The 23,338-nt window shown below is 25.1% G+C and overlaps 1 protein-coding gene across 1 annotated transcript in view; it reads right to left on the bottom strand.

Annotated features, from left to right (window-relative positions):
* LOC101241605 (uncharacterized) overlaps window positions 1-22,994 on the bottom strand; it is a 95,578-nt gene extending 72,584 nt beyond the window's left edge. Inside the window, exons 1-14 of the mRNA XM_065811860.1 lie at window positions 22,845-22,994; window positions 22,122-22,766; window positions 21,486-22,068; window positions 20,625-20,737; window positions 17,644-17,698; window positions 15,506-15,907; window positions 13,238-13,557; window positions 13,009-13,153; window positions 12,738-12,925; window positions 9,158-9,290; window positions 8,838-9,050; window positions 5,633-6,232; window positions 5,143-5,381; window positions 3,431-3,557 (exon numbers count right to left, since the gene is read on the bottom strand). Coding sequence (XP_065667932.1) covers window positions 3,431-3,557; window positions 5,143-5,381; window positions 5,633-6,232; window positions 8,838-9,050; window positions 9,158-9,290; window positions 12,738-12,925; window positions 13,009-13,153; window positions 13,238-13,557; window positions 15,506-15,907; window positions 17,644-17,698; window positions 20,625-20,737; window positions 21,486-22,068; window positions 22,122-22,766; window positions 22,845-22,994 — 3,913 coding nt within the window. The remainder of the gene's footprint in view (window positions 1-3,430; window positions 3,558-5,142; window positions 5,382-5,632; window positions 6,233-8,837; window positions 9,051-9,157; window positions 9,291-12,737; window positions 12,926-13,008; window positions 13,154-13,237; window positions 13,558-15,505; window positions 15,908-17,643; window positions 17,699-20,624; window positions 20,738-21,485; window positions 22,069-22,121; window positions 22,767-22,844) is intronic.
* Between the last annotated feature and the right edge of the window lie 344 nt (window positions 22,995-23,338).

Here is a 23,338-nt window from a genome sequence, read left to right as displayed (position 1 = left end):
TTTTGGTCAGGAATAGCTGACTTACAAAACAGGATAAAGAAGGACAAGAATAGATTAGACCTAGATAGGAAAGAGGACCTAGATTTTTTATAAGATCAAGAACACAACAGAAAGTTATTTCTAGGGCCTGAAGACAAAAAATATAGCAAGAAGGTATTATATATTATAATATAAATCCATATTATAAACCTTTTTTCTGAATTTAAAACTTTCCTCTCATTGCTCACATTTCTCCAATTTTTCATCGGTTTTTATTTTGGGTACATTAACTTTTATTTTATAATGTATGCTGTTTAGATTTCAGAGAATACAAGAAAGAGAAATCCATCTATAAAAAATGCTGCTAAATCAGTAGAAATAAGTTCAGAGTTAGAATTTGGTACAGACACCATCAAAGATTCATCCTTTGATTCCAATTTTGAACCAGGATATTGGAGTTCTATAGAGTCAAGTAGTCTTATAAAAGCTGAGATCCCAAAAGATATTATTTCTGGTAATGTTGCTTTAATTGCCACAATTACTGACATTTCTCCAAACGTTTTGACAAAAGTTACTGCGGCAATCCTTGATAGTTCTGGGATCTTACAAATGTAAATTGCAGTAAGTCAACAGCATCTAGAAAGATGAAACAAACAGCTCATGAAATGGCAGTTATTGCTAAAAAAGATGTCGAACTTAGCATCCAAGCTTCTCCCTACCCATGCATTATATATTTTGATGGAAAGACACTTTTTGAAATTAATAATGGAAAAGCATGATAGACTTGCTGTTCTGGTAACTATTGATAATGAGTCCCATCTTCTCGGAGTTACGCCATTACCCTCTTCATCTGGACAAGATCAGTAAAATGGTGTAATGAAAGTCCTAAAAGAGTATAATCTCAAATCAAAGATTGGATTACTTTGTTTTGATACCACATCAAGCAATACAGGAATACATAAAGGATCTTTAATAAGAATATCTACTGAGTTAAATAAATATCTAATTCTTTTAGCTTGCAGACATCATGTTTCTGAGTTGAGAATCACACACTTTTGTGAGGCTATAACAAATAAAAAAACTACGGCCCCCAATAACCCTTTGTTTAAACATTTCAAAAACTTGTTTGAGCAGCCTAATTTTGAGTGCAACCCATCTATGTTAGTAAAATTTGGTTGGGAAGAAATTAAAGGAACTGTTGTTGAAAAAGCTGCTACAGAATCTCTTGAGTATTGTATATCTTACTTATTGAGAAATAATATTGTAAGGGAAGATAGAAAAGAACTTGCAGAGCTAGTGGTCAGCTATCTTTCTCCTTCTATCATTAAAATTCGAAAAACTGGCGCGGTTCATTATGCAAGATTTCTTGGGAAATCTATAATACAAATTCTTTCAACTCAAATTGATTTTATTCAAAAAAATAGAGAACATATTAAGCTAATAACTGAATTTATAGCTTGTTTTTATGCAAAGTGGTACCTGCAATCAAATGATACAATCAAAGCTCCTTTTATGGATGTAACTGCTATTCATCAAATACATCAGTATAAAGCAGTATGTGCAGAACCATTTGCTGTTGATGCTGTGCTGAATTCTTTATTTAAACATACATGGTATCTTGACTCAACTCTGATTCCTTTAGCATTGCTGGATGATGGTGTTGCACTCGAAGAAAAGAAAAAATTGCTGCTGCAATATTATCATTTCCAAAACCATGTTACTTTAAAACTGAAAATGTTATTTTAAAACTTAAAATAAGCAATAAAAAGATATAGAAAAATTGTTGAAAATTGAACTTAGTATTCATCAGCAAATTCCTAGCTTAGCTTCTTTGGTTGATGAGTTCTCCTGGTTAATGTTTGATATGATTGCAATAAAAGATCAACGAATTGATGATTGGCTGACCTTGCCACCTCAGTATTGGCACACGCAATCAACATATAAATTATTTTTAAATTTTGCAAAAAGTATTGTTTGTGTAAACGACCACGCTGAAAGGGCAATTGGAATGATGCAACAATTTGTTCACCGCTACAGAGACAAGGAAGAAAAACAAAATAGGCTTATTGCTGTGGACAAAGTTTGCTCAATTTTTAAGGCATCAGGCAGTGAATCTTTATTAACCAAGAAACAAAATAACAAAGTTATAAGCAAGAAAAGAATCGCAAAGGGACTACTTAGCTTACGCTCCAAAATTCAGAAGATAGCTTGAACCTTAGTATTTATATTTAAAAAAATTTTTTAAAGATACATGTTGCACGTAATTTAAGTTTGTATCATTCAATCAACCGATAAAAAAATGAGATAGAGGAAACTAAATAATTATTAAGAAATATTTCAATCGCATAACTAGAAGTTTCACACAATAGCAATCATCAGCTGTAACAACAACAAAAAAGTAACAACAAAAGAATGTGATTGAAATATATTTTAATATTTATTTAGTTTTCTCTATATTATTTGCTCTACCACTATATAACACGCTGAATTGAGTACTCTTACTGGAGATATTAACACATTTCTTACAAACAATGTATATATATATATATATATATATATATATATATATATATATATATATATATATATATATATATGTATATATAAAATCATTTAGTAGAATTATAATTTCTTATTATCTCCAGTCAGCTTTATGAAAAATAGAATTAAGTTACTTTGGTTTGAAATTAACTAAAATGTCGTTATTTTTATTTACTTTATCAAAAGGTTCATCCAGCATTACTCTTGATTACATGTTTACTTGATTACTGGTTTTCATATAATAGTAAAAAATATATCTTTTAAAACTATACCAACTTGTGTTTCAAACAAATCAGAACTATTGAGATTTCTGAAAGAATAATGGTTATAAATAATTCTAAAAATTTGTAATTTTAAATGCAAAAAAAAAAATTTTTTATAAGGTCATTTTTTATGACATATTATTGCAATACTTTTTTTAAAAAAGATTTATATTTAAAAGATTGTAAATTTGAAAAAATCTTTTTTACAACTTATAACTATTATAGAGAGTTATTTATAAATTCTAAATATGTGTGCAGACAACAAACAAAATAATCACGCGTTAGACAACTTGAATTGAATCAACAAACAACTCGAGTTAAATCATTCAAAGTTCCAATGAATCTTTGAACCCAATAGAAAAAAAAAATTTTTTCATTGGACGCCAATTATAAATAAAAATTGATTTTAGGAAATAGAGAAGGGCGTAATTAGCTACTAAAATCTAAACAATTTAGCTTCTACTGCCCAAACTCCGTTTACTCTCTCATTAAAAACATAATTACAAATACATAATAATATTATTGTTAGACATTATTTTATAAATACATAGTTTACAAAGTTAATTTTTTACAAGTTGTATGTAGCTAGTTTTAAATGTTTAGATAAAATTCTAAAAAAAGTTATATTTGCTTCTAAAAAAAATTACCTTTGCTCCCATAAAATTCCAAATTTATAACTCCCAAATCTGTAGAGCTGGATGTTATATAAAAAAGCTTTGTTTGAAGAACTCCTTTAAATGTAACATATTGAATTTCACCACTTTTCAAATAATACTAAAGTAAATAAAAATCCTTAACTATAACAAGATATGTTTTTCAAATTTAATAAATTAAATGAAACTGCACTTTTTATTTTTGTTGCAACAAACCATAATTTATATAGCCAAATAAATAACATAAAAATATAACAACTATTTAAGGTATAGTAAAATCCTTTATAACAATGTAAAGTCAATTGATTATGACACAAAAAATTAATAATACCATGCTAATTTACTGGGTCATCATTATATACATAATAATGTTTGATTATTTTTGTATAACTCAATTTTTTTGGAGATTATATAAGTGAAAAAAATATATATGAAGAACTTGGTTAAGTAATGATTTAAAAAAGTCAGTTAATCCAATCAACCATTTTTGTCACCAGCATATAGTTAACAAAAAACTACCTTGATTATTTTGTTTTTGGACTTCAACAACAATAAGATAATTTGGTCTTTTAAAGAACTCATTAATTATGGTAACACTTTATAAACCTTTGATATGACTTTATTGGTCAACTGATAAAAAAAACAACCTGTGTTTTATTTTATATACATGTGGTTAAATACTGCTCAGTCTCACAGCCATTCATGAAATTAAAATAAACACAAAATCTAATGAAAATGATATAAAACATTATTCAAAATATTTAAATTTCCATTTAATATAAGTAGCAACAATACATAGAATACATGATAAATGATACTTATGAACAATTGAACCAGACAAATCAGATAAATAAATAAAAATAAAAACTACTATGCTTATTTAAAGATTCAAAAATATCTCTATACTAACCATGCCAAAAAAAATTGCTTTTTTATCAACTTTCGAACTATTAAAAGCATTAATTCAAATTATTAAAAATTAGTGTGAAAATTAATGAAATGTAATTGTGAAAAGAAACCTTAAAATTACATTGTTATAATGCAGTACGTCTGCTATTTGGTGGACATAAATAAGTAGATTCTATTCTAAAGATAGTAAAAATGTTAAGTCAAGAAGTACAAAGCAATATTTTCCTAGGCCAAGGTAAAGATCTATATTAAAAAATTATATAGAAACAAAAAGAAAAATGTATACTTCATTTTAACAGTTATTATTTATCTGTTTACATAAATAAAATAAAAAGTTCATCACAGTTACAATTATTGGCAATCAACACATGAAGTTAGTATTACAGTTAGTAGTAGTTTTGGAGTCTTGAAGTAGTGTCCTAAAGTTAATTCTTGATGAAATTCTTTAAATAAAGTTTTGAAGTATTGTCTTGAAGTAAAGTCTTGAAGTAAAGTCTTGAAGTAAAGTCTTAAAGTAAACTCATCAAATAAAGTCTTGAAGTGAAGTCTTGAAGTAAAGTCTTGAAGTAAAGTCTTGAAGTAAAGTCTTGAAGTAAAGTCTTGAAGTAAAGTCTTGAAGTAAAGTCTTAAAGTAAACTCATCAAATAAAGTCTTAAAGTGAAGTCTTGAAGTAAAGTCTTGAAGTAAAGTCTTAAAGTAAAGTCTTGAAATAAAATCTTGAAGTAAAGTCTTGAAGTAAAGTCTTGAAGTATCTTGAAGAGTTTAAATAGTAGTTGAAGTAGTAATAAAATAAAAACCTGATCAACAAAAGTGTAATAAGATCCATCAAAATAGTCAGAGTTTTCTGTATTGAGAGTAACTGATATTGCTGATGAAGATTTTGACCCAATTTGCATTGTTGTTATGTAGTAAACTTGAGAAAATGTAATCTTTTTATATGCAGGAACAGTATTGTATATACCATACCCAATATATTTAAACGACTGAGGAACATTTATAATATTCAAAGGCATCAGCAGTTCAATGTTTCCAACAACTATTTTAAAAATATTTCATAATTTTATAAAACAATATTAAAAAAAAATTTGAATAGTGGAGTTGTTAACTTACACATAAAATTGCATTAAAATTTATAAATGAATACAGCTATAATTAAAATTATACAATTTTGTGAAAAAAAAATTTTTTTTAGAAAAAAAAAGTTATTATGATAAAATTTTTTAGTAAAGTATATAAATATAATATCATAAATTAAATAAAAGAAATTAGTTGAATAAAAGTTTTCACCTTTATTTTTATATGACATAACCAACTCTATATTTATTCTGTTTACCTTAACCAATAAATTATCAGTGCATAAATTGTTTGGTATTATAACAATACCAATATCTCTCACTAAACCATAATATTTTAGTCTAACTTTTTCTAAAACATCCTTTAAATTTAATGAATTAGAAACTGCACTATAACCATTTGTTGATCCATTAACAAGCATTGTGACATAATCAGAGGTTATGAGTTTATTAATAACTGAGGCATATGACATAAATTTAAGAGAAAGAAATGAATTTCGAAATGTATCGCTTTGTGAAACCAAAACATATACTCTGGCAACAAACCCAATTGTTTGAATATTGTTTAAGTTGAAAATAAAGCCTGTAACTTCAGCATTTGAGGGTAACATAATATCAGCAAATAAAAATGAAGATACAATACTTATTACATTGTTTCCATTTCCTGGTCCATTGTTTCCATTTCCTTGTCCATTATTTTCCTGAGAAACACATCCGAAATATAAAATTTGTGGTTCATCTACTAAACTATTTTCCATATAAAAAGCAAAAGAAGGGCGAAAATTGGAAACAACATCTTCTGAAGTTAGATTAGCTGTAAAAGTCAATATAAAAATTATTTATATATATATATACATATATATATATATATATATATATATATATATATATATATATATATATATATATATATATATATATATATATATACATATATATATATATATATATATATATATATACATATATATATACATATATATATATACATATATTATAAGTAGATATGTATATTTAGATATATATAATATATATATATATATATATATATATATGTATTATATATATATATATATATATATTTATATATATATATATATATACAATTTTAAAATGTATTCTACAAAATAGAGTGCTCAATGTTCATATAAAAACAGAGCAATAATAAATAAGTATACTTTTATATATATTAATTTATTATGTATATACATATATATCATTTATATCTGTATGCATATATATAAATAAATATATATATATATATATATATATATATATATATATATATATATATATATATATATATATGTATATATACACACATATATATGTATATATATACACACACATATATATACATATATATGTATATATATATATATATATTTATATATATATATATATATATATATATATATATATATATATATATATATATATATATATAATTATATGTGTATATATGTTTTAATTTCTTTTAATTTAAATGCTCTTCTAAGCAGAACACTATTTTCAATTTGGTTGAAACTTAGGCCATTGACTGCAACTAATTTGCAATTAGGAGGTTCTGAGCCTTTCTTAATTACATATATGTATATTTATATATACATATATATATATATATATATATATATATATATATATATATATATATATATATATATATATATATATATATATTTATATATGTATACATATATATATATACATAAATATATATACATATATATATATATATATATATATATATATATATATATATATATATATATATATATATATATATATATATATATATATATATATATATATATATATATATGCTTTCTTCTCCAATCATAAAGGGTTTGAGGTTGGCAAAAAAAGCATTGACCTGGTTTCTTTGTTTTATGGTAACGCTATTGTATCAATTTTTTTTGGCAACTGGATGCCCACCTCTCACAGTTTAAGGTTGGCAGTTTATTGTCAACCTTAGTCTTCCTAATTCCAAGGGTTGCATGTATATTCCACTAAAATCACTAATCAATTAACAATTCTTCTATTTAATGATCTTTTTTCTTTTGTATCATTTAAACTTCACATCAAACTTTATTTGTCATGTGAAAAAATTTTGATTGATACCAGGTAAAATGCACAACTACAATTTTCTTAAAAACATTTAAGTTACCTTGCACTTAAAAGTGGTCTATTTGGTATGGTAAGAAGGGTAAATTTTAAAACTTGAATATGCTTTAAAAATCCTTCAAAATTTATGCTTTTAAAGTTAAAATTTTATTACTTTTAAGAAACTAACATTACTACAAATTTAAAAATACAAAAATTGTAATAAAATTTTACAGTTCAAAAGAATTTGGCGGAGTTTAAAAAAAGAGAAGAGAATAAATTTAAGGGATATATAATTGAACATAATAAAATTTATAGAATTTAAAAAATTAAAAAACTATTATATTCTAAAGTATAATGAAGATGCTCAGACAAATTTTTTTTTTAAATAAAATTTGAGAACAAAAAAAATCCTTGGAATTTGTCTAAAAACATGTATTACAATCATAGCCATCAAATGTACATATAAATTCTCAATATCTGTGCAAAATAAGGACTATTCTAATGAATCTCAAGTGTTTAAAAAGAACAAAAAAAAAAAAATTTGCATCCAAGTATAAAAAGTCTAAAGATTAAAAAGAATTAAAAATATTAATATTAAAAGTTTATTCTTTCCTAACTAAAATGATTAGAATTGTTTGCTGTTAGTGTAATTAACTACTTTGGAGTAAAAAGGAATACGCTGTATGAAAAATTATACTGTATGCAACATTATCAAAAGATTATGAAAAGCATTATGCAACATTATCAAAAGAAAAAACAAAAAAAAGAATTAAATTTAGTAAAACTAAAAATAAAACATCTGAGGTTTTATCACAAGCATCATGTAGAAATTTTACTAAAAGCACAAATACTTGAAAATACTCTTCATAACTTTAACAGTAACAGCACAGTGCTATTAATAATAAAACAATAAGTTATTTGCATAAAAACCTAATACGCTTTCATTAAACTTAAATGCAAAATGACTTTGTGAACCGTTTTGGTAATATAGAACAGCCTTTCATATAATGGCATTTACAATTTTAAAAAAATTTAACAAAAAAATATGCTTTCATAGGGCTGGGGAGGTATAAAATGTACAATAATTTTTATTCTAGATTTCTAAAATGTAAACAAATATTTAAAATAATTCATGTAAATATTTAAAATAATTCATTACAAACAGTTTTTTATTTTCAAATGGTAAAACTAATCGATAATAAATTTTATGCTTACAATTTTTTTAATAAACTCAACACTTTTGAGTTTATTATAAAATTAAGTATTTTAAATAGTTGAAAACAGCCACAAAAAATTAAAATGAAAACTAGTACCTGATACTACAATTTGTACAGTAAATCCTGTGTCACACAAATTTGGCTGAGTAAAACATGAATCACCATAATGATTGCTCATCAATTTGTTCAAAGAGTTTATTTTTTGGAGATTTCTAGAATCTCCATAAAGTGTGTCAATACCTTCTGCATTTATGTATTCTACAAGTGAACCACCTTGATTAGAAATTCCATTTTTCCAGGTGTAATCAGCTGTATAAAATTAAAAATCTTGCTTTATTGAAAAATAACAAAATACCTTTTTAAGTAAACAACCAAATATCCACTAAAGATTTAAAATACTAATTTTAGAAACATACCTGTAAGATAATGGCTTCCTTTCAAATTAACTGTTAGATTGTTTGTAACATCTCCAAACCACTTTAAGCAAGCCAATTTTAAATTTTTTGTACGAAAAGGAAAGAATGAGACTTCTGGTGTAACAGCAAATATCTGAAATAATCTTTTTTTTATTAAATATTTTAATGAAAAACAAACAGTATTTTTTTGTATTAATTTCTAGGAGATACTTAAAAGAGTTTCAAAACACTTTTGAAAAACTTTGACAGGAATATTGCTTAAACCAAAAGCTGTGAACCCATACTCTTCAAATTTTGCCAGTTCTCCTTCATATGCTTATTTATATATCTCCTTAAATGCTTATTAAAAAGCCAAAATGCAAACACTTCAAAATAATTAATAACTATTTTAGTTCAGTTCATTGTAATCTTAGTAATAGTAGTTTTTAAAAAACTTTTTGAAACTCCTAATATTAGAATAGGTTTTTACATAATTTTATTTTAGTTATTGCAAATTCATATAAAAAAAATTTTATTATTTTAAAAATATAGTTTAGAGAATGAAAAAAAAACAGCTTGTTTAATCACAAATATAATTTTAATTTAATCATTAATGAAAATGAGAAAAAAGAATTTATTACCCTCAAATTATTGCAATAGTTAACTGAATGATTTAAATATACACAGACATATAGGTATTAAATGTTTATGAAACACTTTTAAGTGTTAGTTGTTATTTATTTCTATTCGCTAGTGTTATTAAATATCAATTATATTTATTAGGTGTCTTCATAAAAACAAACTTTAGAGTGCAGAATGCACTCTGCACTGTAGGATAAAACCTAAATGTTTTATCTTAGGCCCCAAAATATATCTAACTTAAGTAATAACTTTCACTGGACTTTTGTCATTTAAGTAATACACTGCCAAAAAAAGTTCATTAAATTAGTTTATTGAAATAATAGTTTAAAGAAAAAGGTGTCCTTTGCTCATTTGATTCATTTGTCACACTATCATTTTGGAGTAAAGTAATAATGAAAAGACTCAAATTCACCTACTGGGTCTTTTTAGAGTGTTCAATCTTTTTTGTAAAAGAACAAAAAAACAATTTTACAATAGTGCCCACCGTAGCAGGTAATGGCTACAAATCATCAGTCAGTTCAATAGTTTTGTCCTACTCACTTACTACAATATGAAACCCACTAAAAAGTTCTTCTTTATAATCATTAGTTGTGTTTGTATCTTTCTCAGTGCTTCTATCTTCATCATTGATACTTTTACTGCTATTCTTGATGTTGCAGATTCCTTTCAAGCTTTTCTTGGCAGAAGTTGAAGGTTTTTTGTACAATCATCTTACCCACTTAACTCAATCTTACAAGTTAAATGCCATGCACAATTGTAAACTCTTAACAACAATTGCTTAAACAGCTTTCTGCATTTTGTACATTTTAAAGTCTTTTTCATAGTTCAGCATAAACTTTTTCAACAATTTTTGAACTCAATGCATTTTTTAGCAGGGATTGAACTAATAACTCTAGCTAATCCAAGGCTCCAAAATTCATCCTCTATTTGAACAATAACATTTAAATATCTGCAATTTTTAACTGTACACTCATAAAATGTGGAACTGAATTGAATCCCTTGCATTCAGAGTTGAGTGATCTAATCACTGTCTTTTTAATTGTGTTTTCATATTTAACTAAAATATTTCAAATTGTTGTCGCTGATTTTGGAATAACAAACCCATGAGCTTCCAGCAATGTTTGCAGTTCAGTTGATGTGATAAAAATACACCAAAGGAAAGTCTGTAAAATTTTAGAAAAATTGCTGGCAATGACTTTACCATGTTGATTTTGGATTAAACCAGTGATTTAAATTTATGATGTAACTTACCAATGCAAACAGATTTTTACTTTGGTAGGTTATATCATAAATTATGCTTTATAATCTATTATATAAGGTAATGATAAATGATAAATAAATACAAGTGTCTTAATTGGTGACACTTTTCTTTTAAAACATTTAGTAATAAATAGTTACTAACTAAATACTCTCAAAGGTTTGAATATCATTCAGATATTCGAACCTGCAGTTATTTGAAATTTAGTTTCTTTAAAGTGATTTTTTATTCACTCAGACAATAAATGAATTAAAGATTGAAGTTTATTTGAAAACTTTAACTTATTGTTTAAAACACAAAAAAATAAAAGGAACTATAATTTTATTTATTTTACAATTTACAAATCAGTAATATATTTATCCCTTTAGATTTTCTCCAGTGAATTGTAGTAGAAAAAGAACGCTTATACCTTTATTGTCTCACAAGTTTTAACATGACAAATGTTCAAAGAACCAGTTCTTAAAAAGTATAAAATAATTTTTCCATACTTTACACTTTTCCTTTTTGCTAAATTTCCAACAGCATTGTTCACTTTATCAACAATAACCACTGCATACTTATTTACTTTGTCTTGTGGCTCCGTACATATTTTTAAAAGTCCTCTAATGACAAGTTACCAATTTTTTTCAATACACGTGAAAATCTATAACTTTTTAAAAAGCCTACTTTACATAGGCTTTTTATTAATCACAACCATTGACACCAGACCAATATTGACTACCAATATAATTAAGCTTTTTATTGCACAAATGTTGTTAGGCATCCAATTAACTTCACTGATGCTAGTAAAATAACCCTAAAGGTCAATATTCTTGAAGCCATCCACATGTTAACTAGGTCATTGGATGTTGCATCTGTAAACACTGTAAAGAATTGTTTTAGAAAGGTAGGCACCTCTCAAAAAACACAAGTTGCAAGTATAAATGTAAAGATGATATTTTTAAGCAACTAATAAACCTCATACTTCAAAGGTTTGATAAACACTCTTTAGAAACATAAAAACAATCGAAAATGAACAATTTTATAAAGTTAAAGTAAGTGTATTACGTGAGAAATAAACTTAAATTTACGCTTTTAGCTTGTTGACTGTAGTTCATCTGTACATTTTAATAAACATTTTTTTTATAAAAGATTATTGGTTATAGAATGTAGTGTGACCATTCTTTTTTTAATATCATCAAGGCCACATGGCTTTCTTAAGCATCTAAATCATGTATGGAAAAAGTTGCATAAAAACTTTTTTAAATTATAATGAGGTGTATTTTTAAATATATATTTTAAAATTATTAGAAAATTTATAATAACTAATGTAGTTTCTGATAAATTTGTTGAATTCCTTAACCCAGAAAATAGCAAACTTTACAAATTTTAAGTAAAAAGAACAAATTTTTTATACTATCTGACTTGAAAATTTAAAATGTTTCAACATCTGACCCATGTGGTAGCATCTTTTTGTTTTTCTTGTTCATTTGATATGGAATTACCCAATTTTAATTTTTATTTACTAATGAATTATTATGTATTTAATAATTAAATATTATGTGAAGTTTTTAAGCTAACTAGTTTAAATTGGATTTTTTATGAGTTGATAAAGACAATAATTAAATGTATTAATATAAAATAAAATAGTATTATTATACATTTTAATAGTTTTTTTAAAATAATAACTAAATTGGTGTTCAGAAATATAATATTACTTACAATATCATCAGTAAACAGAATGTTATCTCTATAAGGAACATATTCACTATTAATTTCATAGTAAACACAAAATTTTTTAAGCCAATCAATGTTATTAAATGCAATTCCAGTAATCAACATTGTTTCATTTAATTTTATTAAAAACCAATCAGTTTCTGCAAAACTGAATGATCCAATAATTGGCTTTTCTGAAAAAGAAAATTAAAGCATTTTTTACTAACTAATCTCCATTTAAAAAAAAAATTAATTGAGTTTTAATTATGATACTTACTAAACTTGTATTGAACCGCCTCAACAAATCTAAAGTTGAACTGAAGTAAATCCCCAGACTGTACATACACAAGAATTTCCGATGCTTTAAAAGTGTGCATCAAATTGTAACTGCACCATTGTGCATTTAAATCACTTGTAAAAACCTGAATTAAAAAAATAAACAGTGCTAGCATAAACAAATTTCTTAAACATCAAACAAAGTTTTAAAATGAAAAAAACTTTATTACTTTAGTGATATTATTTTCTTTATAGGAGATATAATCTCTATCATCATTTAAACGAAAAAACAACAAGACATTCTGAACAATACTTGAGTCTGTGCTTGCAACAATAAATTGATGAACCAATTGAACACGATCCAATTTAACAGAAAACCATGCAACAGCTGAACTTTCAAACCCTGGGGTTGTTGATATTAGAGATGCCATGCTGGGACTTAAGAGATTCATTACCATACTTTTAATTTGATTCAAACTATAAATTGAACTACTTGAGTAAAAAGCCTCAGAAATTTCATACCCATTCAAGTTTGGGCTATCGAGATAATCTAAAATGTTTCAATTATTTAAAAATTTATGATTTATTTAGACATGATTTTAAAATTTTAAAAATAATTTCAAAAATCAAGCCAGTAAATTCTATTATATATCTGTCAATAAATTTCAAGAAAGAGTAGCTCTTACAGACCTCAAAGAAATAAAAGGTATTGTAATTAAAAAAGCAGACAAAGGCAGCTGTTCAATTGTGATAGACTCACAGTTATCAATCAAGATTGTCTATCTTCTTTTACCGTATATGAAAAAAAACTCAAACCTTAATTAACTAGTTTTCAAAACTCTTTTAAAAATGATTGACAACTATGTCTAACTCAAAATAAGACAAACTAAATTTGAAATTTAAAGGAAACCAAGCAATTTTTATATAATTTTATAATTCATAAATGTAAGGAAACCATTAAACAGTCTAAGAGTCTAGTTCTCTACATATTGAAATGAAACCACTAAATCATTTTTATAGAAATTGACTCACTGAAGTCACCTTTAAAACATTTATTTTAATTCTAAACTACATAATTTTGTTTCCTATTGTGTTTACAGTGCAAAAAAAAAAAAAAAAACACAAGTCCAAATAAAACAACATTCCATACAAGGAATAATAACATTATAAAAACATAGAATCAAAAGTAAGAAAAGAATAAAGAGGTAATAAAGAACAATAAAGAGCACAATAAAAATGAACTTAGCAGATGTTTCAGATCTTGCAAGGAATATATCATATATGGTTTTCATGAGCATCTCAACAATTTACTGCTCATTCATTATACATTTAGAAAGTAAACTCATTTCTTTTTTACTGAAGCTACATTATGTTTTATTGCATTAAAATTTCTTTTATAATATAGTATAAGCAAGTACAGAACGAAAATGTTCACAATAATAAATGACAAATATAACTTAAAAACAAGTAACTGACACCGCTTTACCTGAGCATGTTTTTTCTCCATAAGTATACATTTTTTTGTAAAAAAAAAAGGTCCTTGTAGGCAAATTTCAGCAAAAATGAAAAGTGCATGCATTGACTAGCAAATAGATAAACTTGCAAAAAAGTGCTACTGCATTATCTAAAAGTTTGGGTTGAAAACTGCATTGTCTAAAAGTTTAAGTTGGGGCAGAGTTGAGATATATTATAATATTAAAATATAAAAATTTGGAGTTAATTCCATTATATATTTGGAGTTATTCTCAGATATATGAGAATATTAAAATATAAAAATTTGGAGTTAATTCCATTATATATTTGGAGTTATTCTTAGATATATGAGAATATTAAAATATAAAAATTTGGAGTTAATTCCATTTCCACATTTTATCAATGAAATCAATCATATATTTAAAAAACAGACCAATAAAAAACCTATATTAAACCCTATTAATCTAGTGCTTTCACAGATCATTAAAACCTAGTTTTATAAGAAGTATAGTGATCATTTAATTGATTTTTAAATGGCTACTTCTTACTGATAGTCTCAGATTTAGCTTTGCAGTCCCATAAACAAAAGAAACGTAGTTTTTAATATTCCATTTGCTGCCTAACATAGCAATCTGTGATCTTTTAATGCAGTTTCTAAAGAAGAAAAAAGTCTACCTGCTTTCTTCTATTTTCCAATCTTGTCAAATTTGTCAAACATGTGTTTGAGGTATCCATTTCATAATTTGGACTAATAATTTCAACTGATGCAAAAACTCTTTAACCTAAGCAGCTTAACTATACAAGTAAGCATGAAACACAAATTCAACTTTATTTTAAATTTTAAGAAAATGTTACATTTTTTTGTTTTTTGTCACAAAAACATTCTAAGACAAACACCTAAAATTTTATTAATAAAAACATAAAAAAACACTTAAAACTTTCATAACAAAAACATGATAAAATAATAAATACAAATCCTAATAAAAAAGCAATATGTAATAATAATTAAAAAAAAAAAAACTAACCTGGTTTTCTAAATACAAAAGCATATACAGCAATGTAAGCTATTGAAATGGTATCATATGCATTCAATACAAAAAACTTTGCGTTCATGCCAATAAATGTAATGTTATAATAGCATAAATAGTTATTATACAAAGAATTATATTTTGAAACTCCATTTTGAGTACCATATCCATTCAAATTCCTTAACCCATCAGAACTTTGTAAGTAAACTTGATATTTCTTTTGACATACATTTGAACCCTGAGAACTTGAATAAGAAAAAACAGCTGCTTGAGTAATAAAGTATTCCTCTGAAAAACTCAAAACAGTTATACTCCCCGAGTTCAAATTTATGTATTTAAGAGCACCAGGTCTTATATCATCGTCTGTTTTAGTGCTAAACACAATTACTGGTGTAAGATCTAAAATATACAATAATAAACCATAAAAACAATTACAATATCAACAAAATAATTATATATTAGGTACAATGTAGTTATATTATTTTGTATTAAGTAAACATGTAGCACAATAAAATATATATATATATTTTATAGTGAATATTTAAAAAAGGTTCATATTCAAAATCAAATTCCTGTTTTAAACAAACAAACAGTAATGAAATAGTTGTACATACATACATATATACATACATACATACATGCATACATACATACATACATACATACATACATACATACATACATACATACATACATACATACATACATACATACATACATACATACATACATACATACATACATACATACATACATACATACATACATACATACATTATTATTATTATGTATTTCGCCGATAAGAAAAGTTTACAAGTTTATGCAATACAAATATATAAATACATGGCTGGGGCAAGAAGAAGACAAGTTCTGTCTTATCACCAAGCCTCTTTAAATAAAAATGTCAATAATAAAAATACAAAACAAAGTAACTCGTAAAATAAACGTTAAACAAAACGTTGCGTTAAAATAAAATTACAATAAATAAAAACTAAAAAACATTTTACGCTATATTACAGTGTAATATATCCAAAAGTATACGAAGATTTTTTAATTAATTATTTTAATTAAATTATTTTTTTCCTAACTGGTTTTAGATTTATAAACCTTTTGAATTTAAATCATAAAATAACAGATAATACACGAACAACAAACAAACAAACAAAAAAACAAAAAAAACATTTTTTTAAAACATTTTCAGTATCATAATGTGTCTTTTATATATGTAAAGTTTATTATATCAGATAAAAAACAACGTCATAATGTACAAATTAAACTGTATATAGAATATATATTTAAACCATATTTATAAAGAAATGGACAAACGTGATTACTCCTAATCATAGGCTTCAGAAAAATTTTAATTCGTTGTCATTTATTTATACATACATACATACATACATACATACATACATACATACATACATACATACATACATACATACATACATACATACATACATACATACATACATACATACATACATACATACATACATACATACATACATACATACATACATACATACATACATACATACATACATACATACATACATAAATCAAAGAGATTTTTTAAAAACACTTTCTCCTCCCCAAAATTTAAGAATAATGAGGAGTAGAGTTTTTTATTTTTTTTTTATTGTTAATACTTTTTAACTCTTTAATTTTAAAATAATAACCTTGACAAACAAGGATCTGCGAAACAATTTGTTTTTTTCTACTAATTACAATATTTACAATAATTTCTCAATCTAGTCATCTAGTTTTAGTGTTTCATCCTGTTTAATGCACATAAATTTGCAGAATAACACTCTAGACAGCAACATATTTTTTTTTATGTTGTTGGATCACAGGAATATGTAGTTGGATCATAACTTATATAAGCTCTTACAATTTATATACAGGAAGCACAGGTTTTACTTTATTCATTTTGATAAAAAAGTTTCACCAAGCATAGTAACAATAAGTTATTAAAAAGAATGCAACAACATTCACCCTAGCATTCACTGAAAACTGCAGAGTCAACTCAATGACAACAAGTAGGATCAACTCAATAAAAAAAAGGAATATATCTTTACCTAAACCCCACAATATAAGTAATTCAACATTAAAAAAATTAACTAAAAAGGTACCCATTTGATAATAATCTGCATTTACAAAACACATCCAAGTAAAGCATAATACAGCCTAAAATAAAAAACGTATAATTAAACAGCAAACACAGGGTACCATGGTTATTAGACAAAAACTTATGAGAATATTAAACAAAATTATTATTATAACAATAATAAATAATGATAATATCAATTGAGTAATAAAAATAAATAATAACAAAAGAGTAATAATTACAGAGTAAGGGCTAAATATCTATTAATATAATTATCTTTTAAAGATTAAATATTTTTTAATTAATAAGTAACTTTGAAAAAATTGTTGTTTTTTTAATTTAAAAGTTAATTCACAAGTAAAATATGAAAACATTTAATACCTTAAAACAATTTAAAAATAAAAATTTAATAAAAGATAACCAACTTTTTTATTATATTTTTAACTTAACTGATGATATGCATACCTATTGTAACTACTTGAGTAAATATTTGCTTATTTAACCAAATAAACTATGTATTAGTTAACCAATTGACACTCTACAATGAAATAGGAGTTAGTGAATTACTGCTTTAATTAATTCTAACAAGCTGAAAATCAACTTAAAATGAGAGAATAATTTTCAGAAATCATGCATATTAAAGAGTTTAGTTGCAATTAAGATGTTAAAATTGTTTTAAAAACTAACTTTAAACATTACTTTTGGAGTAAAAAATCTGAATCTTAGTTGGGCAGCTTATAAGACTTTTAAAATACATTAATATTTTTTAGAAATAAATTTTAAAATGTTAATATTTACTTTTTTTTCAACCAGATAGAATAACAATTTTTTCAGATAAAATAATTCAGACAGAACTTAAAAAAAAATCATTAATAGTTCTACTTTTCCTGTGTCAAAATGTTTCCTGGTCAAAAATGCAATTCCTTTTGTCTATGGGATATATATTTTAGCTAATACATCACCAAATATTTAAAATTATTTAAAACTATGTTATAATTATTCAAAATACATAAATTGAAAACACTATTTTATACTTTATTTTGCCTCCCTAATTTTGCCTCACCTTTATAAGAAAACATTTTTTTTATTATTATCAATTCAAAACACAATAACTTATAATATACTTTTGACACAAAATATAAAATGTTTTACACATGATTTAGACATGTTAATTAAAAGCAGAGAAAAAATGAAAATGAAAAGTCAAACAATACAAAAAAAAACTGTACAGTACAATTTAAAAAATTACAAAATCCATAGATTAAGCCAGAAAGGGCAAAAAAAAACCCTTTTTTTAGTGATACTGTCAAGTTTTCGTAGTCAGCAAAGACTTACCTAACCATTCTAAATATGCATTTATCATTATAATAAATCAATCTAAGATTATTTATCACTATGATCAAATCAGTCCAGTATAAGTGAACTGTTCAACATTTATTCAAAAACTTTTTTAAAACATCATAAACTTGATTGGTACACTTATTAAAATTTTTAACAGCTAAATTTACTGATATTTCATTGCTAATGGCAAGTTAAAACTAGGTTTATTTGTTTTTAGACTAGTTTTGTAGTTAAATTGCCATTTAAACCTGTTATAGTTCACAGACAAAAATAATGACAAATTCTCATATTTTAAATTTTAGAATTATGAAAAAGCACTGCCCATAAAGATTTTTTTATTAGGCAAATTCTTTTTTATTAGAAAGAATTTAGGTATATACTACCTAAATTCTGTCTTACAGTAATTTCTTACAGTAAATTTGTAAAATAATATCTTTATATTTTTCAACATACTGACAATAATTGTACCAGTGTCTTCTACAGCACAGATAACCATCATTGATTAGCATAACATTCATGGTTTGCTTTACAATTCTTGTGTATTGGTTTCTTTTCACTTTTCCAAAAAACACATCTTTACATTTTACAAAAATTAATGTTACTGTAATTACGTTACTTAAAAATGTTTTGTTTTAGTAATGTTTATTTCTCAAAATGCTAAAACAGTAAGTACATTTATCTCTCAGTTTAAAAGTCTATGAAAGATATGAAACATGTCTGGAAGTTTTAAATGAGTGATACCGGTCACACAAAGTACAACAAAGTTCTTAACTCAAACAAAGTTCCGTTCTTTCATTAAAACACTGTATGAAATCTCTAGAAAATCAGTTCATTATAAAGTTAAAATTTTTGATGATAAGTTCTGGTTTAGTTTTTTTTTTTGCACTAATTTTTACTTAACCTAATTCAAGAAAATTCACTCCTAATCCTTGTACAAAAATAGTCAGTTAATTATTAGCTACATCAGAAAAACATTTTCAATTAAAATACTTTAATTGAAAATGTTATTTTATGTTGCATTTTCTGTTTTTCCTTGAGTAAAGAATCTGACTATCTTTAGGTTTGTAATTTTAGAGAACCCAAGTCTTTTTAGGTAAACAAAACTCTCTATTAAAGTCTCTTTATAAAGCTATTTGACAAATAAACAACTTAACGATATTTTTGTATCACTACTATTATTATTTAACTTCAGAAAGTTATTATGTAAAACTACTATTTAAACCTGTTTGAATTAATGACTTATTTATTGCATCTTTGTTTATTGGATGTTTTGCATTGCTAAGGACTTTGCTATGGAACTTTTTATCAAACAGTCCAAAATCAAAGAAACTTGGGATGCAAATTTTTGTATTACTTACAATTTCGAAAAAAAATTGCTTATCAAATGAGCACATTATAACAAATTTATATTTGCTGTAAATTTTCAGAAAATAAATGACCATTTAAAAACTTTATAAGGTTGTACACAAAATTAAGAAAGTTTTGCTAAATTAGATAATTTTATTATAAAAATCTTTTTTTTTTTTTAAAAAAAAAAACATTTTAATTTAAAATATTTTTTTGAATTATGTTTGAATTAAAAATATAAAAAATAGAGAAAAAAAAATAAAGATTATTTATTATGTTCAACGCTACTATAATTAAGTTGAAGTGATCTTTAAATACCTGCAAAAAATTAACTAGTTGTTCACCAGGTAACCACGGCAATCTATACTGCAGGCCTTGCCAACGCGCAAACGGCGCATCTGACTGGGGGCTTATTTTATACACAGCAAAAACTAAAAAAAATCGGTTTAGTAACTTTATTTTAACTCAATAAACTTTTTTCTCCCAAAAAGATTTACTTTATAATTAAAAGCTGAAATTAAAACAAAACATTATATATATATATATATATATATATATATATATATATATATATATATATATATATATATATATATATATATATATATATATATATATATAAAATCGACAAAAAAACCTTAAATAAAAAGTTTAAAAAGTCAGTAAACTTTAAATAAATTAAATATATATACTTTTATTTTTTAGTATTGTCAAAAAATTCACGACAATTTCAATATTTTTTTAGCTGGTTCTTTACTTGAACGTGGAGTGAGAAGTTTACATAAATTATTCAAAAAAATATTTAAAAGAATATTTCCATGATGTCGCTGCATCTCAAAATTGTAAAACTCTGAAATCATTATTAGAATATTGCTTAATGATACTCTGTATGCTCTATCCTTAATTTCATTGAAAACTATTTAAAAAAATATTACCCATTGACAGGTATTATCTGTGAGAATATTAAGCCCACCACGGTCAATTGAGTCTATGTATTATCCATACTTTTGGTGGTAAAAAGTGGTTTTATCTAGCAATTCATTTTCTGATAATTTTTTATCTTTACGAGTTTAATACCCTGATGTGTTTATAAGAGCCATATTTGTATCGAGAGAAATAAAAGATTCGAGATCTGGTAGATTTCAAAAATCTCAACAGAGGGCTCATCCAATAGAAAACCACAATTTGGACAAGAATGGGTTGTATCAAGACTTAACTCAAAAGCTGGGTTATCAAATGACAGAAAAAGCTTAGCTCTTGAAATATTCAACTTTTTAATCACTTGTTTTACTATTATCAAATATGTACCTCCTGAACCTGGGCGCAACTTGCAAAATTCTTTTTCCGATGGATCTGTAGAAAACTCACTAAGAATAACATATTGATGTGAGCTATCCAATAATGATTTACATAGTTCAACAATACGATTGCATGTGTGATAAATTGACTGTGCAGTGTCGCAAGTAAGTTGTTTCTTCCTTTTAACTTGCTTTCCAGCCATCTTTAAAGCCATATTTCTAAAATTCAAAATATATTCTGATCTATTATCATTAGGATCTCTAATTACTTCATCATTGAATCTAATATCAGCACCTGTTCCCTTAACATTGAGAACTTTCCACCATGACACAACAATGTTAATAAAATCTGCCGTATCTTGTCTTTCTTTTACATGCTGCAGTCTTGGATAATTAATTAAAGCATGGTAAGTTTTGTCACAAAATACCCTTAAACAGGCAGAAACTGACTGCCTCTCAATTGGCTTTGAAAATATTGAAACTTCATTTAATTTCCATCGCATGTTATAGCTTCAACTTGACCCGAAGACAAATTTATTGATTGGATAGCAATATTAGTTTGTTCAAAAAGAAATTGAGAGTTTAATTTACTTATAGGTATCATTTTGGAAATGAACGATGGTCCACCAAATAAGCAATTAACCATTAAACCCAAAATAGTTTTTGCAAGAGAAGTTGAATCGTCGATTGCTCTTCCGAATAATGTAACACCATGGTATAACAACATTTTTTTAACATAAACCTCATCATGCAATAAATAAAAAAGTTTCTGTTTTTCTTCAACAGATTGAAAAATATTAGTCAAAAAATGTTTCTTATTTAATTTAGAAACTTTTGAAGTTCTTGTCAAAGTTCTTACAGAAGACAATTGGTAATCTGTTTGCAATTGATTATACAAACTTCTGGATGTGGCAAAATACTGAAAAGATCTAATAACAACCTCGTTAGAATAAATTTTACTACCAATACACTGTGTACCCATAGAAGCTAAATGTTCCTGAATTACAGTTTCTTTTCTGCCTGGAATTAAACTTTTCAAATAACACAAAAATTTTTCTAATATAGACCATGTGTTGATTTTTGAAATTCCTTTTTTAGGAATTGTAGGAACTTTATTTTTGGCACCATAATGATAAGTTTCAAAATGCAAATCCTCACTAATCTTGATTAAAAAATATGGAACTCCATTTGAATAAACTTGTGATTGTAAATGAATAGTGATATTAATTATAAATCATACTAATGGAACACCTAAATCTCTTCCATTATTTAAAAGAACTTTTTTCATATCAGCAAAAGTTACTCTATCTTTTTCTAAAGAAGTTGATAGTTCATCTTGAGCGAAATTTCGAAAACACGAAGAAGCACAAGTTGTTACACGTAATGCCATTACGTGTCAAATTCCTACCCATCTTCCTCCATTACTAATGGAGGAAGATGGGTAGGAATTTGACAAGACGGTATGCCAGGCCAAATAGACGGTGGAAATTTAGGACGATATTTTCCTCTAACTATTTGTTTTTCAAAATTTATCGGCCAATGCTCATAAAACTACATAAACTACACCAATGCTACTCACAAACTACAGTTTTATTAGTTACTTTTAGGTTTGCATTTGGAATTACTTTAATCCACATTTGTTTTTCTTCTTCATTTTTTGGAAATCGATATACTGAAAGCTTTAAATTATCAGATTTCTTTTTTGCAGATAAATAATTTGTAATGCAGACATAA

Source organism: Hydra vulgaris, chromosome 12 (assembly GCF_038396675.1).
Source record: "Hydra vulgaris chromosome 12, alternate assembly HydraT2T_AEP".
NCBI lineage: Eukaryota > Metazoa > Cnidaria > Hydrozoa > Anthoathecata > Hydridae > Hydra > Hydra vulgaris.
This window is presented reverse-complemented; position numbering and strand designations above follow the sequence as displayed.